Source organism: Dermochelys coriacea, chromosome 11 (genome assembly GCF_009764565.3).
Source record: "Dermochelys coriacea isolate rDerCor1 chromosome 11, rDerCor1.pri.v4, whole genome shotgun sequence".
Lineage (NCBI taxonomy): Eukaryota > Metazoa > Chordata > Testudines > Dermochelyidae > Dermochelys > Dermochelys coriacea.
The window spans coordinates 41,015,856-41,029,515 of NC_050078.2; the positions used below are offsets into that span (position 1 = coordinate 41,015,856).

General features: G+C 38.2%; 1 protein-coding gene across 2 annotated transcripts in view; it reads left to right on the top strand.

Annotated features, from left to right (window-relative positions):
* HAT1 (histone acetyltransferase 1) overlaps positions 1-13,660 on the top strand; it is a 48,290-nt gene that overhangs the window by 19,302 nt on the left and 15,328 nt on the right. For both annotated transcript variants that reach the window (XM_038422746.2, XM_043505284.1), the window contains 4 exons: positions 7,572-7,751; positions 8,004-8,125; positions 8,626-8,730; positions 9,098-9,204. In XM_038422746.2, the coding sequence (XP_038278674.1) occupies positions 7,572-7,751; positions 8,004-8,125; positions 8,626-8,730; positions 9,098-9,204 (514 nt within the window). The remainder of the gene's footprint in view (positions 1-7,571; positions 7,752-8,003; positions 8,126-8,625; positions 8,731-9,097; positions 9,205-13,660) is intronic.

Below are 13,660 nucleotides of genomic sequence, written 5' to 3' on the forward strand. Positions count from 1 at the left end.
GCACCATACAGTGAGTTGGTGAAGGACAAGGAGGATGTGAAAGAAAACACCCACTCTGTGAACTAGGTAGACAAGTGAGAAGAGGTGACAGACCAGGAAATGCTAAATACACTGGGATCCCAGGATCTAGAGATTATAGTTGAGGTAGTTAGAAAATAAAGGACTCTGGAGATTTGGTATCCTCTGTAGCAGATATGTAATTTCTTTAATTGTAAAATTTACTGGTTCTGCAGGTTTTGAGGTTTTTTCCTAAGTTCTTATGAACGTTGTTATAAGTTTGCAAAAGGTTTTTTGGTGGTGGTGGTGGTCTTCTTTTACAGTTTCATCTGAGGACAGATGTGGCAAACTATCTCCTGGTTCCCCTAGTAGTGTTTCTCCCCATACCTCTCCACTGAGCTGCCAAGTCCCTTGTAGTCCATCTGATTTGGTTTCCTCGTTACTTCCTGTGGTGTTTCTCCCCCTTGCATACCTCCTTCCCTTTTGACTGCGTTGGCTGCTGTTGCTGGCTACATGAAGAGCAGCTGATTGAGCCCACATGATGCACCAGTGACACAGGCCATGGGACTAGATAAAATATTGCCTATTCTCTGTTGTTTTTATACATTTCTCTAAATCTAGCAGAAATGTAAGTTAATCTTACCCCTCTATTCTTCTCCATCCTTGCGATTTGTATCTGGAGGAAAAACTCTCAAAGCAAGGCCTCTTGCCTTACAATCAGATTTTGGAACAACACATATCTTCCTCCATCCCCACAGAAGCACGCACAACTTTTTCCTTCCTGAAGGTGGTCCTCTGTTTTCCGTGTAAACAACACAATGCAAGCATATCAGTCTTTCCCTGAATGGAGGACACTCCTTAGATATTTGAAGGTCCTATATTGTCTGCCCTAAGTAATAAACTGTTATGGGCACCTCTCATTCTCATTATTATTGCACTAGTTGACCATAGCTAATCACCTTTATTCTTAAAAGGGTTATATTAGCTTTAATAAGTCTTTATCATATCTGGTCCAAGGAGAAAATTGCTTGCAAGAGAGCACTGGAATTCAAAATGAACTCTAATTGTTACTTTTATTTTATTCCTTGGTGTGTTAACATAGCATTAGCAAATCTGTCCCTTATCTTTCATTTCTTGTTTTTTCACTTCAGTGACTGCTTCAGTAGTATGGACATACCAGAGTAGGTGCCAGGCAAATAGACAGAATCCTTACCAGAGGAAAGGCTCACAAATCACAAGTCCAGGAAAAGGAAGAGCAAGGAAAACGTATTCCTCAGCACGTTCAGATTGCATATATAGGTTTAAAGACAAACAAATAAGGTCACTTTTGAGAGAGAAGTGTCAGGTCTTGAATTGGACCAGATTGAGCTGAATTGATGATCAGGCACTTTGTTTGTTTGAGGCTGTCATCTTGTTCTCCAGAATCTCATCTTTCGTTTATTTAAAAAAAAAAAAAAAAAAAGCACCTCTACCCTTTATGGCTGTGGAGAGAAATTCCAAATACATGAACAGAGTAATAAACAATATGGTGATGTTTGCAGAGAAACTGAAACACGAGTTGTCAACTCGAAAGGGTATTATTCAGATGCCCAACAACAGATTTTTTTTTTTAACTTTAACTATTTTAATGTTGATCAAAGCACATAAGAAAGGAGGATGATTAAGGTCTGTGCAGTCTACTGAGAGTGACAGCTAACTTTAGTGCTATGAATAGATGATGCTTTGGAGGAGACCACCACTTCTCCCCTCAAACTGATCCATGTAGCCAAAAATGTCAGGCAAACCTTACCCAGGGGGAGTCAATCCTTCAGAGCTCAGTAAGGCATCCAGAAGGCCATGATCTGCTTTGATTGTGGAAAGGGAGCCATGCTGCTGCTTTCCTGGTGACGGGCTGCTGCCCTTTCCTCTGGAGGAGGCTGTCCGCAAATTTGAGCAGAGATTTCTGCCATAGTTTCTTGGATCATGTGAAAAAGATCTTGGGGGGGGGGGGGAACAATCAGGACAAGAAACCTAATTTTTCTTTTCTTTTTTTTTTAAAGATGAGATTGACATCACCTGACTTTAAAAGCTAGGACCTAAGGCATAGGCATGTGCCTAATCTGCACTGCCCATAAGTGTATCTAAATCCCATTGAGAGAGAGGCAAGCCTGAGGAGCCCAGTGGAGCATGTGATATATTTTGAACATCTGCATACTCTTCTGAGAGTAGTACTTAATTTTGGTATTACAAGAAGGCAGAATTTAGCTTAGAGGTGGGGCTTGTTTTTCAAAGAGAGATTAGAAAAAAAACACTATTTCTCTTCTCTTTCTCCTCCCCTCCCCTCCCCCCCCATTCCACAGTTTAAATCGGAACAGTATTACCTATTGGACTTCCTCCTGCTCTACCGCTTGCTCACTGCCATTCCCTAGATACTGCATTCTTTTACATGGAATCTAAATGAGGCATTGTAGCCTCTTAGACAACTTTTGCTCTTTATACTGTAAATGTTAGCTTGTTGTGCCATTGCAGCTGGCTTGTGATCTCTTTTGCTTTTAATAAAGAAATTGTATGAAAAGTGTGTGTAACTTAACAGCTGGCATGTTATTTAATAATACTACCTCAGATCGCTTCTTCATATACTCCCTTATCAAAACTAATACAAATCATTTCTAAAGCAGGAGATACATTTTATGTATCTAAACAAAAGTAATCCTGTTTATAAGAAGCTACTTAATAGTGGCATGCAAGCCACATAAAGGAACTTCATATTAGTACTGCCCGTCAATACAACTAAGCACTTCTCCATAAATCACCTCCACCAATGAAAATAAGAGAATAAGGTTACTAATTAAAGTAAAGTTTTAATACACAAGGAGAAATCCAACATCAATTTGGCACATCTCCTAATAAAAGTAGGGTTTAGTTCATGAATCCATTCCCAATTCCCCACCATCACTTTGAAATTAAGTGCACATGGCATTTCTTATGTGGCAGCATACAAACTGCAGGTGATGCCTATGTAGGTAACAGCACCAGGTTCAACAGCTTTTCTGTGTGGCTGTGCATAGGTTATTTCGTTGTCTCACTCTTGTTTATTGAATACCTTACTCTTGATTTTGTCTGTTATACAAGATGTAGCAGGCAGATTTTTATAATTACTATATTAGTTGGCTGAACTGTCATTGAGATTGGGAGAATGATATAAAGATGGAGATCTGTCAAAGGCAGAGTCCACCATTATCATGCATTTGCAGAATTTGTTTAAACAAACCCAGAGAGATACTGATTCATCGGGCAATCATTTTTGCAATGGCTGATTAAAATTGACATACATGGTCATTCAAAATCTCTGGGGACAGATAATTTAAGATAAATATTTGGGAATAATCCCTATTGAAAAGTCATATCATGCACTTTGCTTGGTCCTTGTTTGTAACTGCTATGTTGATCTCCATCACTGTCATTAAGGCTGATGTGCTCCTGGACAGACTAAGAACGGGCACGTTGGGTTCCATCAGTCTCTAATTGTTCATATCTCTGTTTGTTAAGTGTAGCAGTAGGTACCAGTACCTAATGTGGACTTTGTAACCATAACTTAACAAAACTTAACCATAACTGTTAAGAGTAGCTAGTCACTCTTTTCTGTTCTTGCCCTGGTGCTGCAGTGTTGGTACTAAATTACCACAGAGGTATAGAAGTCTCCCCCTTCTGAAGTTAGGCAGCCATAGCTGTTCATACTAGGCGCTGAGAACAGCGCTCTCCCGGTTGCCTGTAGTCATGATCCAAAAATAAAAGCATCACGCCACACAGTAATCATTATTAAGCATGGTATAGAGACAGTGTCTCTGCAGGGGAAGAGGAATTAAAGCAAAAAATCCATCAACTGTAGGCCTTGCTTCCTGCACAGAGATGAAGCCCACACTCTACCACCTTGCAGTTGCTTTTCCAGAAATTCTGGCAGATGTCTTCAGTCCCGAATAGGGACTGATAATTGAGTGTTCAGAGCCTGAGAATTTATTCTTTCCCGTAATTCTTCTGAGCTCACCAAACACCTTTCAAAATCTCAGTGAAACAACTGTAGTAGGGAGCTATACTAGGAACCATGGGATTAATACCCAAAATGCTGGGCAACTGAATCATATAGGTGACGTGTGAATATGAAGCAGGATGGCATAGCTAGTATATATGTGCTGTACCATTGGTTTAACTGACAAAGTTTCAGTTCACTAGACTAGACAGCAATAATCTTTTTCTATCCCAAAGAATAATATATATTGGATTGGGAATTGGATCCAGGTCTCCTGAGTGCCAGTGTGGAAGCCCACACGATGGCCCTCTTTCAATTTTAAAAGGAAAATATTTCTTGTGGGAATTGCATTAACTCCCTTATTATTCTTTATTAAAAGGGTTTGATCCTTATTTCCCTTCCACTTAATGTTCTTGGTCTTCAAGAAGAAATGACTAAGCTTTTAGCATACTGAGTAAGGGCAGGAGGAAAACCTAAAATTTACAGAAAATTTGGGATTTTTTTCAGTTTTTCTGGATATTTTTCAAAGGTTCTCCCCCCCCCCCCCCATAACATTTTGCACACATTTTATAGGAGTTAGAAGTCCGGTGGGATAGTTTCAAATGGAAGGATTTCAGGGAGCTGACTCCTACCCTGAAGTTAAGGAAGCAATGGGCAGTCCATGACAAGGGGGAAATGATTATTTAAGTTCTTGAATATGGGTGCTGCCATAAATGAATACAAAAATTAATAAAATATATGTGCAGATTTAAATTATTAGCCATTTGCTAGAACCAAAATCTCAGATGTGATTATTCCTGTGCTTTCAGGCAGTTCATATTCAAATATAGCAAAACAAAATAGTTGAAAATCAAGACTTTATACATCTACCACCACCCCAAATTGAGGATTCTGGGTTTTCCCTTGTAAGAGGTAACCTCACAAACTCCTAAGCAGTATGAGGAATACAACTTTTTATAAAGAATTACCAATTCTGTCTTCCGCAAACAAAATAAAGCTTTTCTAGCCACGACTGTAAATTTGTTTATTTGTTATTCAGAGGTTGCTTTAGATTTTTCTGTAGCTTTTTCCCCACTATGGCAGTAGCTAATGAGGGCTCCTATAGGAAGTGTTAATCATATTCAAACAGCTTGGTGTATCTTCTTAATCTCAGTAGTGGAAAGAGTTGCAATGTCCTCACCACCACCACTAGCCTAGCGATGTGAGAAAGTTTGCTGCTGCTGTTCTGTGGAGTACACTGGAGGGAACTCGCACTCTCAAATATACATGTTTAAGCACAATGACTCAACAAATAACAAATGGATCATACTGAACATAATTTCTCCTATTTCTAGATTTTCTGTATATATACTGTGAGGTGTTACTGTAAGCATTTACTGAATGGATGATTGCATTTTTATTTTGTGGTATTTTTCCTGAAATACAAAATAAATTTTATTGTAAATGTTGATTTGCCGTTTTCTTCAATTTTGCCAGTTTCTGCAAGCATAAGTACTTTAATACATATAATCATTCACAAGGCATGACTACCATTTTATGGCTAGAGAAATAGGTTGTGAAAAATAATGTTAATGTTAATACACACATTCACTCTGTTGTATTGTTCTTTCATTAGTAACTACATTGAGTTGGTCTTTAAAAAATGCATAATTTTTTGTTTTGCCCGATCCATTATTCAGTTGAATTAATGGTTCCAGGGGAAAAAATATTTATCAAATACTGCTTTAGAGAGAACAGAAAAGGTTCTAGTAAATGCACCTTCTTTGTCTTGAGAATGAAATGGATGCAAAGACTGATGTATGGATTTAAAATAGGCTCTTAGACAAAGTATTGTAGAGCTATATCTTAACTGGTTAATAGCTCTTTTTATAGATATAAAGCATGTTAAATATAAATGTTGGTAGTACCAAACCATTGAGAATAAAACTTGTTTGTGCTGAACTCCATCCATGGTTTTCTGTCCTAAAAATCTAACTGAATGATGATAAAGTGCTATTCATTTGCAGGTGCATTACTTCTACTTAGGGGACTGTGGTTGAAAGGACAGGAATTAGTAGCATGTTGTATTAGCCTTTTGTAGTGTATTTTGTCCTAAGCTTCTTAATTTCCCTGTTTTGAATGCTAAGTAGCAAGGGTCTTGGTTTAGAACTAATACCCATCGTGCATGTAAACGGTGTGAAAGAGCTGCTTAGTAAGTTAACACAGTGTTCTTGTGTCAGTCCTTGTGGAAATAGATACAATACAAACATTACAGCTGAACTCATGGCAAACTCCATTAAGTAAAAACCTGGGTTCATTGTTCAGAGGAAAGTTTGAATAGAATGTAAGCTCATTTTGTTGAATGTAATGTCAGGCTTTTAGGGGTTGTATTGAGGGGTTAGGTTTTTGTTAAGTTGAGACCAATTCATTAAGTTTTATTGCCTGGTGAGAAGCAGTAATATGTTATTGTGAAACTTCATCAAATATTCATGGTTAAAGAGAAGTAGTAAATGTATTCATTCAAGTGGTCTTTGGGAGTTTGAAAAGGATTATGAAGTCTGCTCAGCTGATAGCCTCTAACATTCACTGTGGTCATTTAACAAAGGTAATTTTAATCTCTGAATTAAAATTTGCTGTGAAGACTCATGTCTCTTCCCTTCCCCCATTTTGAGGTTACAAATCCAAGTTGTTGAAAATTGTCCTGTTACATTTCTGTGTAATATCATTTTGTCTCGAATTCAGTTTTCAAAAAATATTTTGTTTAGGAAGTAGGCTCTCCTTCTTTGCATTTGTAATGTTTATTGTGGTTGGTCCTTGAAGCATGCATTTCAAGTGTGTGTTTGTGTGTGTGTGTAAGAGAGAACGAGAGCGCTAGCTGCCACTCCCTCTTACTAGGACTGCCATTTTCTCAGTTACCTCCCCTATGCCTTTTGCTAGCTGCCATTGCTTGGCTTGGAGAAAGCAGTATCATGGAAGAGCACACCACAATCAGTGCAGTTTCAAAGATTTACCAGCTGAAGAGAGTCTTAAGGAATAGTAAGTGGAGCCAGCATCTTACTTTGAAGAGTAATTGCACCACATCCATCTCACACTGGCAAATGGGAAAGTGGGAATTCCTATGCGTCTCTGAGTTCACAGTCTCCCTTTTATCCCATCATCTTCATTGGTGTTTATCAACACAGTATCTTCTTTCTTAACGGAGTAAATGTTAAAAATTGGCCTATCAAAAAAATCCCTTACTAGTTGACAGCTTTGAGGACTATCCCCCCAGCACTCCCAGTCTTTCCCCGTTTCACATCATTACCCTTTGGGCATACAGTATAGCTACCATGAGACAGTGACTGGACCAAACTTCCTTTGGAGCCCTTTAATGCTGCTGCTTCATCAACCAGAAGGGTTATTGTTAAGCAATGAAAGGCATTGCCTTCCTTCACCCTGGTACTGAGTACTCCTCCTGAAATTAGACAGGTCTTACCAACTTTTTACAATAATTTGTTTTTCCCAGTAGAAATATGCTTTCATAATATTGTGTGTGGAATGCTATCTTTTGATTTTTTTTGTATCTCTTTCTCACTCTTTTATTCTGTAGGCAGATGATGTAGAAAGCAAAATTAGAAAAATCATCCCTCCTGGGTTTTGCACAAGCACAGATGACTTTGTCTCTTTGCTGGAAAAGGAAGTTAATTTTAAGCCCTTTGGAACGTTACTACACACATACTCAGTTCATAATGAGGAAGCAGGAGAAGACATAACGTATCAGATATATCAGGTATGAAAAGTCAAATAGATCCTTTAGGACAGATATAGCTTGGTTTTGTAGTGATATATATTTAGTAATCTGTTATAACAGCAACGTATAAACATCATTATTTTACCAAATCTTTTTTCAGTGTGTGTCTAGTTGATCCAGAGTATTCTGCTTATAAATATTTTCCCACAGGAGTATTTAATTGTATTCTGCAGGCTTTCTCTTTTACCTTGGTGATGAGTTTCACCTGACTTCTCCTGGCTTTTTCCCTAGGCTTACATGACATGTCCAGGCTTTCGAGAATATCATGAAAGGCTTCAGACCTTCTTGATGTGGTTTATTGAAACTGCTAGCTTTATTGATGTGGATGATGAAAGATGGAACTACTTTCTAGTGTAAGTACAGTTCTAAAGCAACAGTGGAACTTATTACCTCCACAAAGCCTGCATTTTAATTGTGGCTAGCCAATTATTGGAACAGTATAGTGATATTTTTCCCAGGAAAGAAAAACCATTGTTTACCAGGCTTGAGTTTTTCTCCATTATGCTTTAGGAGACCTTGAGAATAGAGTTGAATTAAATGCTGTTGTCAGTTAGAACCCTGAATGTAGGCTTAAACAGTAAAATGAGCTTTGCCTGTGTTTTCTTTTACTTGCCACCTATTCATCTTTATAATAGGCAAGTGCACTAAACTGCTGTAAAGAGGCCTGATTTATCCAAGTTGCTGCACACCAATTAAGTGAATTGTACATTCAGAACATAGCAGGTGTACCCATTGGGCCCTCACAGAGTAGCTTGCTGACACTGAAAATTCAGTTGGAGAATGGAAAAGAAAATGGACACTGCATGGGAGCGTGACTGTAATTGACCTGCTTGGCTTTCTGTTTTATCTGCAGATTTGAGAAGTATAATAAGGATGGAGCTACACTCTTTGCGACCGTAGGCTACATGACAGTCTATAATTACTATGTGTACCCAGACAAAACCCGGCCACGTGTAAGGTAATTGGCAGCATAACACGTGCCTTCCCTTTTATTTCAGAAGAGGGAACTGCTGAAGTTCCCAATACTTGTTTATAATGGTGTTGATTTAAAAAAAAAAAAAAAGTCCCCATTATTATTTGGCTATGCACTGATTTGTTTCATTGTTACCCTCTGTAGCAGAGTGGAATCTCAACCCAGTTTTGAATATTTTAGCAATTTTTTAAAAAATTATTGCATGTTTTAGCCCCCAAATTGCCATGAATTAGCTTTAATCCTTAAATAAAATGTTGATCATAACACAACATATTTAAATGTTTAAGTTGTGTTATTTCCTAGTTGAGTCCCTTTTTAATTTAAAAAAAAAAAAAATCCTTTCTGTCTGCAGCCAGATGCTGATATTGCCACCATTCCAAGGAGAAGGTCATGGTGCTCAGCTTTTTGAAACTGTTCATAGATACTATACGTCTTCTCCAACGGTGCTTGATATAACAGGTATGTGAATGCTCGTTTTATTAGATATGTGAATTCAATTAGACAAAACTTGGAGCATTTGCTGCCTGTTAGCCTGCTGCCTAAATTTTGTATTCATCTGTCAGAATTAAATGGTCTTTTGAAGATTTAGCTTCAGTTTACTCAGGGTTAATATTACCCTGTTTTACAGAAGAACTGCATATAATGCAACTCTTTAAATCCTGTACTTACAGAGAACAGCACACCAGGAAAATCAAATCCCTGGCATGAAAGGATTACCAGTTAATTAGCTATTTTATTGTGAGGTACACAGCTGAGTTTGCCGAGAGATTGAGCTTTCTCAAACTCCTTGATGAGCTTGCTCCTTTTAAACAAAACAGCAAATCGGAAAATATACTGATGGTAAAATATTCATGTTAATGTGAAGGCCAGAGTCTTTCAACCACTGGAAACATATACAGCAGTCTGGTGTTCCAGGAGCATGGGTAGTAGACTGATTGATTGAAGATCTGCATGAAGTCAGTGGTGACCTTGCATGAATACCTGAAAAGTATTAATGGGATTGTAGGATGGAGAAGAAAGAAAAAGAATATAAAAAGAAGAGGTATGTGCTGCTTATAACAGGGAAAGGAATTGGCATATGAAACCACAGGAGAGATACTGTATCTGTAGCCCATGTGTTAGTCCACAGTATGATAAACAACTGTGAGAACAATGTCAAGTAGAATAACACTCCACTCTAGGTGCTACCTATGTACAAATAACATCTAATTGTGATATTTTTTTAAAAAATTATTCAAAGAGAAACATTAAGTACAATAAGACATTTGCTTTCTTCTACACAGTGCTGTAGAATTATCAACTAATACATACAGGATATCTGGTCTCTGAACTTCAATACAAGTTACAGAAACCTCACTGAAGCATCACAAATACTTACAAACACTTTTTTTTTTTAAACTGTTATGTGAAATGAAGTGGAATATTTTACATTATAAAATGTATATCTAATTTCCTGTTAAGGTAAAATGCTGTGGTTTCTAGTTATACAACAAAACCTTTCATATGATCCAGTAAATCTGATTGTGGCAAAGCAAATGAAACATTTGACAAAAAATGTTCAACATAGCGTTACAGAAGAGATGGAACCAGGATGTAAAAGGCAGGTGACCAGTCTGTCCCTCAGTACACATAGTGTGGTATGTGTTCTGACCCACTAAAATTGTTCCAAAAAAGAGTTTAAATTGCCCTGTGGAATAATCAGCTAGGAACCATGGTGTTCTCTACACAGAGTTTAAAATGGTATATATAGAGAAATTCATCTTTTCATTCATTTCTCATTGCCACTGCTGGGGAAAAGTTGGGCTGGATAGGCATAAGATGGGTAGGAAATTATGAAAATTAGATGTCATCTAAAGTTACAAGGTGGGTAAGGAAGGGGCATCAAACTCAATGAGGAGTACAAGATAATGTGGATTTATAAAATTGTTGCTTGGTTGGAGTGAGTTGAAAGCAGTTAACTTGTCTTCAGTTTGCGTATATATTTTACTTGAACTTGGCATTTTTTTGTGAATAGTCCATTCCTACGTTTCGTTTTGGTCACAGAAGCCTGATTCTAAGTTCACGTCAGTTAAATGTACTTCAACAGTGCTCATTACAGAGGAATTGCCCACCTCTTTTTGTCTTGCTCTAATTCACCAGTTTCACCTTTATTGTCCTTCCAGAAATCAGTCCCCAGTTTTTTCTTTTCATCAAAAATTAATTCTGGTGCATATCCTCTTGCCTTCCTTTCAGGATAGGCTCATAAGGCTCACCATACAAGTGTAGATCATTAGTCCACCAAGTTGATATACTTTCCCTGGTAATGATCAGAAGCCTTCTCCTTTCCTGCGCCAAGAAAATAACTAGCCAATTGTGCAGTACTGTACGTGTGATGGAAAAATTCTGTCTTAACCCTGTTTATGTGGTCAGTTTATGCCCTGAAGCATGACACCTGATTATCCTTAAATCACAAGTGTTAATGGTCAGACATTTACCAACTCTTTTAAAAATCCAATTATTATGTGAATCTGGCTGCCTGTAGCACTGAATTCCACAGGTTAGAGATCAAAAGCAGCTCCCAGGCTCTGGGGAGCCCAGTGTTTCTTTCAGATAAACTTTTTGTCAGAGACCTGACTATGAAGGTTTAGTAGGGAGTAAAAGCTGCTTGCAATGGTTTTGTAATCGTTTCCTGCTGAGTAGTTCATAGGTGGAAATAAGTCTGCACAAATGACTCCATGCTGGTTTGCATTGTAGCTGATACATGTCTTTTTAAGTTTCCTTCCCACTTCCTACTCCTGGTAGCTCTCCAGAGCTGTGATTTCAATAGAGTTAACTCCTTTTGCTTACAGAGAAGCATATATGATGATAGACTATCAGATTCCAAATAAAATATCACTAATAGTGAGTCATTTTTAAATTCGAATCTCACAGGAGGTTTTTCCGTTTGCTATCCTTCATTGAAATGGAGTAGGTTTGTTCCTGTCCATACCACTATAGTTGCCTGAATACTCTGTCAGATCCTGAGATATAATAAAAACAAACCCAATGCTGTTATGATTATATTTGTTGTTGTTAGGTAGTTTCATAAATATCTAAAAAGTTGAGAGGGTTTTTTTTTTTTTTTTTTGACAACTTGAGGCCTGGTCTACACTACACAGTTAGGTCAACATAAGGCATCATATGTCAACCTAATTATGTCAGTGTACACACTACACCTTTGTCCTGCCGATGTAAGTGCCCTACTACTCCAACATCATAACTCCAGCTCCACGAGCGGTTATGCTCGTGTCTGCAGACACTGCGTTCCTTACACCGGCTATTGGGTGTCTTGGCCATTTCACGGTTCTCATCTCCGTGCAGCTTTTATTATTTTTCTATAGCTGAAATTTTATAATTGGTATATTTTGGAGGTTATTTTCACTCAGTGTTATCCAATTCTTATGATTCATAGATAGAACATTTTTGTAAGGTTAGTTTTATTTCATAGATACTAAGGTCAGAAGAGACCATTCTGATCATCTAGTCTGAACTCCTGCACAGTGCAAGCCACAGAATCTCACCCACCCACTCCTACGAAAAACCTCACCTATGTCTGAGCTATTGAAGTCCTCAAATCGTGGTTTAAAGACTTCAAGGAGCAGAGAATTCTCCCTCAAGTGACCTGTGCCCCATGCTACAGAGGAAGGCGAAAAACCTCCAGGGCCTCTTCCAATCTGCCCTGGAGGAAAATTCCTTCCCGACCCCAAATATGGCGATCAGCTAAACCCTGAGCATATGGGCAAGATTCACGAGCCAGATACTACAGAAAATTCTTTCCTGGGTAACTCAGATCCCACCCATCTAATATCCCGTCTCAGGGGATTAGGCCTATTTACCATGAATATTTAAAGATCAATTACTTACCAAAATCATATTATCCCATCATACCATCTCCTCCATAAACTTAACGAGTTTAATCTTAAAGCAAGATAGATCTTTTGCCTCCACTGCTTCCCTTGGAAGGCTATTCCAAAACTTCACTCCTCTGATGGTTAGAAACCTTCGTCTAATTTCAAGTCTAAACTTCCTGGTGGCCAGTTTATGCCCATTTGTTCTTGTGTCCACGGTGGTACTGAGCTTAAATAATTCCTCTTCCTCTCTGATATATTTATAGAGAGCAATCATATCGCCCCTCAACCTTCTTTTAGTTAGGCTAAACAAGCCAAGCTCCTTGAGTCTCCTTTCATAAGACAAGTTTTCCATTCCTCGGATCATCCTAGTAGCCCTTCTCTGTACCTGTTCCGGTTTGAATTCATCCTTTTTAAACATGGGAGACCAGAACTGCACACAGTATTCCAGGTCAGGTCTCACTAGTGTCTTGTATAATGGTACTAAAACCTCCTTATCTCTACTGGAATACCTCGCCTGATGCATCCCAAGACCGCATTAGCTTTTTTCACAGCCATATCACATTGGCAGCTCATAGTCATCCTATGATCAGCCAATACTCCAAGGTCCTTCTCCTCTTCTGTTACTTCTAATTGATGCATCCCCAGCTTAGAACTAAAATTCTTGTTATTAATCCCTAATTGCATAACCGTACACTTCTCACTATTAAATTTCATCCTATTACTATTACTCCAGTTTTGACCAGATTACAAGGTCATCCAGATCCTCCTGTATGATATCCTGATCCTTCTCTGAATTGGCAATACCTCCCAGTTTTGTATCATCTGCAAACTTTATTAGCACACTCCCACTTTTTGTGCCGAGGTCAGTAATAAAAAGATTAAATAAGATTGGTCCCAAAACTGATCCCTGAGGAACTCCACTAGTAACCTCCTTCCAGCCTGACAGTTCACCTTTCAGTAGGACCTGTTGTAGTCTCCCCTTTAACCAATTCCTTATCCACCTTTTGATGTTAATATTGATTCCCCATCTTTTCCAATTTAACTAA